The sequence below is a fragment of the Apis dorsata genome, unplaced genomic scaffold, assembly GCF_000469605.1.
Source record: "Apis dorsata unplaced genomic scaffold, Apis dorsata 1.3 scaffold_813, whole genome shotgun sequence".
Taxonomy (NCBI): Eukaryota; Metazoa; Arthropoda; class Insecta; order Hymenoptera; family Apidae; genus Apis; species Apis dorsata.
Window position 1 is genome coordinate 252,501 of NW_006263951.1, and position 5,547 is coordinate 258,047.

General features: G+C 28.3%; 1 protein-coding gene across 2 annotated transcripts in view; it reads left to right on the top strand.

The window, feature by feature from the left end:
- LOC102674409 (neuromodulin) overlaps nt 1–5,547 on the top strand; it is a 54,380-nt gene that overhangs the window by 33,765 nt on the left and 15,068 nt on the right. Inside the window, exon 1 of one of the 2 annotated variants that reach the window (XM_031513961.1) lies at nt 1,597–1,621. The exons of the other annotated variant lie outside the window; for it this stretch is intronic. Coding sequence (XP_031369821.1) covers nt 1,612–1,621 — 10 coding nt within the window. The 5' untranslated portion in view covers nt 1,597–1,611. Of the gene's footprint in view, nt 1–1,596; nt 1,622–5,547 lie in introns of those variants that run through there. 2 annotated transcript variants of the gene reach the window in all.

Below are 5,547 nucleotides of genomic sequence, written 5' to 3' on the forward strand. Positions count from 1 at the left end.
GAAAAATCGTAAAGAAGTTGTATGGATAAAAAGGATAAGAAGTCTTTCTTCTCTTTTGTTCCGTTTAAATCTTTCTAAAGTGTTTACTACTTGTCTTCCTGTAAATGATATCGTTAATTAAATCGACGACTGGGGGAGGGTAAACTTTTGTATCGAAACCTAATGAAACTTAATCATCTCTTTGAGGCATTTTAGAGGCATGAAATAGATTCGATGTTGGTATAACGTTGGTATAACGATTGTTGTTCTCTATTTATTTATTAGTGATGCTGGAATCGAATTCGATTGATTGGAATTTGTTTTTGGAAGAAATGTGGAACAATAAATAATAGTGGATGGACAAAGGATGACGTGATGAGTGAATTTATTTATTTATTTATTTTTTTTTGTGGAATATAAGTACACGATCGAGTATGAAAAAAAAAATATGATCTATTTTAGATAATGGAAATTTGCAATATCCTCTTGGTAGAAAAGGTTAGAAAAGGAGGTCATATTTTTTTATATTTAGAACTTTCACTTTGTGTTAAGTATTGGCGAATATTTAACACTTTTAATATCTATTTTATTTAGTAAAATATAATGGTAAATAGAGAAGATTATTCAATTTTAATCAACGTCTCATCATATATTTTATTTATTAATTCGTTTAAGGTATCAGTATAATTATATTTTCTAATTCGATTAATAAGATCTACTTCTAAACAAAGTTACTTCTCTATAACTCTTTTTAACACGTTCATTAATCAAATTTCTGTTATATAAAAATTTTTATCTTTCAGGCATATTCCCCAACATCTACAATATTAATTTTTAATATTAAATTATCTTAAGTTTAATAAAACTAAATCAAATATCAATTGACAAATAAAGAAACCAATTTGAAGAATTATAAAAATTTATCTTAAGCTAAAATTCTTACTCCAACAATAATTTCTTATAGGTCGCAAATTAAGCCTTTGTTCATCCTTTTGTTTATCAAATCGTTCAAATTCGATCCACGACCTATCCTAATCAACAAAAATAAAATCGATTGGCAAGTAGCAAAAAAAAACACTCATTTCGAAGAAACGATAAGATCAAAAACAATTGAAACAATTGAAAAACGATTGTTTTATCGCGAAATCGTCAGAGAGACTCGAAATTCACCGTGTGTCCATCCATTTGACAGAACGGACAGAGCAAAGTGTTGACGCGTTTTGAAATGGTTGCGCAACGAAATGATGGCGTATACGCGGCCTCAAGAGAAAATTTATAAAAGAACACGTAGAACGCAGTTCCGACGATTCGGTGCCTGGTGCGGCCCGATGCGCAGTTGTTCGCGTGCAAAGCTCGTGTATCAATAGTGATTACGATCCGAGACGGCGGAAATATCGTTGATTTGTTTTATTTATTCGCGCGCTGCCGTTTTATCGGATGGACGCATGGACCCTGACTTCACAGTTCAAAGCGTTCGAATTCAGGAATTTGCGAGTTGTTGGTTGGAAAGGTTAACGTGAACATTCGCTTCGATTATCTTAGAGGAATGGGATAGCAGCCACGTTGCATCGTTAGCTTACCACGAATGTTCATTTTTAGTCTCGAGGAAAAGCTTCTTAAAGATTCGTGCGTATGGATTCAAGTACGTGCAATAAATTTATAAAATATGCAATAATGTGATTTTTTTATATGAGAGAATTTAGTTTCGCAAAGAGTGGGTGTACAATTTTTGTGCAATCAAGTCATTGAGAGATGTAAAATCGTGTTTCTGATAAATTTGTTATGATTAAGATTATTAGAAAGACGTTTTAATATGTCTTCTAGAATGTTTAATAATTAATGGTTTTTTGAAGATGCGTACAATTATTTGCGATTAAAAAAACTTCTTTGGATATTATACTTACCTCAATAGTTTGCAATAATTTAGAAGAAATTTTTTGTAAAAAAATATTATTATTATGTATCTTCGATTTAATATCTTTCGACAAAATATTTTTTCGTCTATTGAATTTTAGTTATTGTTTGAGAACAATAGTATATCTTGTTTCAATATTGACACGTTTTTAAGTATTATTTTTGAAATTCTTGGGCGGTTCTTTATCGAAAAACTTTCTCTTAAATCTTAAAAGGTTCGCGAGTGTTTTGATGTTTTTCTTCTTTACTTTAGTACTCTTGCCTTTGGTCACTACGAAATGCAAATGATTCGCGCTTCTGTTAATATGAGTTTCCTTTGAAGAAATGCGGAAATTAGTTTAAAATTACATTAAATCAAAAATAAGGAAAAATGTTTTATGAAAGTTTCTAATTTCACTTATAAACGATGCAAAAGAAAAAAAATATAATTTCTCTACGGTAAATTAAATCCTCCTTAAACCGTTTCATTGAAGTTATATTAATTGAGGTTATAATTTTTCATTTTAAATAATTTTATTATAATTTGTGATGTGGATTTATGTTTTTCATCGAATAGCAATAGGATTTTTTTCCTTTATTTAAATTAATTAAAAGTAAATTAATTATTAATTTACTTTTCTTTTTATTTAAACTTACAATTTATATTTTTATACAATAGTTTCGATATTAATTATATTTTCATTTATCTTTATCTTTGTCTTTCTACAAAGACAAAAATTTTACGACTTTAATAAACCAAGACGCATATCATAAAATACCCAGCAATATGATATTTATTCTCACCGTTTTTTTGCACCATATCAGGCTTTTACGAGCTCACTGATATCTCCAGATAACATAAATTTTGATGTTTCCGCAGAAATGGTAAAGTTATATTCCGTTTTCAATTTTTCATCTTATTGAAATAGAAATTTTTTCTAAAAACTTTTTATTTTAGAAAAATATATTAAAATAATAAGAATAATAAGAAATCGATAAAAACAACTTATATCATCACGTATTTCAATTATAATTTTTATTCGATCACTCATTTTTTCTTTGTATTTAAAATATTTTTCAACGCTATTTATCCAATTCATTTTTTATTTTATAAGTTTTTTCTTCGAAGAACGAAGCTTTTCATTTTTTTTCTTTTTCTTTTTGTAATCATCGTTGCACATCGTAACCGAGCTTAATTTACCTTGACCATCATCGAATTGGAAATTTATGATAAATTTATAATTCATACGATTGGGCGCACGTGTGTATCGATTGAATTTCTCAAAATGTCAACACTAAATACGCGAGGATAGATTAATGAGGTATTAACTTTTCTTTGTGACTGATTCATGTCCCGTAATTAAAAGCGAAACATGAAATAGCCGCTGCAATTTCCGGTGATGCGGATCTCTTCTATAAAAGTGATATTAAACGAGAAAAACGCGAAACGTTTTATCACGAGATCATTAACTTTCTTAGGTTCTTATATTATATTTTTCTTAAGTTTAATAATACAATAACTCATAAAACAATTTATAGTTTTTTTTCCCTTTCTTCTTTTTTTATTCATATTGTTAAAAAGAAAAAAATATTTAAAACGAATAATATTCGAATCGAATATAGGAATAATTATAATTATTTTATGTAGCAATATTATATTTTACAAACAGCAAATACTTCAGCACGTACACTTCGTTTCATTGTTAATATTTTTTCAAAGAATCACAAGATTAGAAATGCGCGTTTAATCATCTGGAACGTAATTAAAATATTAAAGTTGCACGTATACACGATAAATGTATGGCAGTTTGTAAACAATTTACTTCGAAATTAGTTCATTTCCGCAATAATTTACGGAGTAACTAGTTAGAAATTCAGGTCCATATTGTCGTAAATGTGTATGAGCATTTCGTACTTTTAATACTCTGATTGCTACTGCTGTTTCGAAATCGCGTTGAATATTGTTTGAACATAATTTTGCATTTGAATGTTTATCAAGATAAATGGAAATTTATTTAGATGCTTATCACTTGTTGTTACACAAGTATCATACATTATACGATATTGAATTATTTCAATAACTTGATGATAAGTTGATCATTAAGAAATATTTACGTCTTTTTTTCTTAATTATTAAACAATTAAATTTTTATTTCATTCAATTATATTACAATTCTTTCTCTTTCTTTCTTCAATGTAAATATCTTTTATAAAGATGAAATGAACAAATAATTTCATAATAAAGAAATAAAGATGGAAGAGAATTGTTAACTCTTTTGTTCATAATAGAAAAATAATAATCTGAGAAAAGTGAGAGCTCAGTTTCATAAGAAAATAGGGATTTTCTTTTGAAGTTTTTTTTTTTTTTTTGTTATTAAAACGTGATTTAAAACTTCTTTTTTTACTTCTGTTTGGAAAACTTGTGTTTTGCTAGATTTTAGAGTCGCAATTATTCTAACCGAATTATAACTGTATCACAGTTTGTTTGTTTGGTTTGAATAACTGGATTGAAGTTGAATATTTTGATATAGGTGATTTTGCAGTAGCAGAGATGTGAAAACGATTGAGATAAAAAAAAAAAAAATATTTGTTTTAGTGGTGAATAGGGAATGATTGAATTGAATCGTACCGATGATAAATATTAGATACAGAACAATGAATCTCTTTTTTCTTCTTTCTTTCTTTCTCTGCGGTGAAATTATTCTTTGGAAATTAAAATTTCAGTACAATTTTATTCCATTTTCCAGATTTTATTGCCAATCGTAAACGCTCGAGACTGTACTCCCGATATAGAATCGGATTTCGATGAAAAATTTAGCGCTGTTGACTTGGGAAACTGAATTAATAAATTCTGAAGGAATACGATTTTTATGCATTCGTGGCCTTCGGTAATTTTAAATAGTTTGAAGAGGTTTAAGAAAAATCGAATTTTTTGAGAAAAAAAATCTTATAGAGTAAACTTTGTGAACTTATAGAAATGTAATGTACGTCGCGCTTAATTCCACTTTTATTGATTAAATTACAACAAAAAAACGGGATCATTGGCAGCGTAATACGTTATAAAGGATTGCTAAAGATACGGTTAAAAGTTACGCTACATTTCTCTCTTCTATGGCACGCGTATTTTTACACATCGCACACTGAATTCCGGATCATTGACGTTGAAAATCTCGTCGATCGAGCGAGAATATTTGAAAATGAACGAAAACGTTGAAAGCAGCTTTGTTAAAATCAAAGCTTTTATGATGGTCTATGCTCTTGTAGCATCGCACAATATTGAATATTCGGTTATGTTAAAAAAAAAATCATGGAAATCAAGAAATCCATTTGATTTTAATCGATATAATTAAACTCGAATTAAACATAATAAAAATCTAATAAAAATATGTTTCTAATATAAATCAATTTATAATTTTCAATATATCACTAATAAGTAATAATTTTTCAGAAATAAACGTATCTATCGCATAATTTATCTTGAAACTCTCGATTAAATCTTATTGAAATTACCGAAAACTTTGAACCGCGATAATTCCGAAGATAACAATTTCCGATCAATAAATGAAAGCTCATTAGAAGCGCGGAATCTTGCCCTTTAAAACGCCTTTTCATTCATCCCGATACGACTTCCGGTTCCCGAGATATCGTCGTGTAAAGAGAAAGGTAATTTTTAAT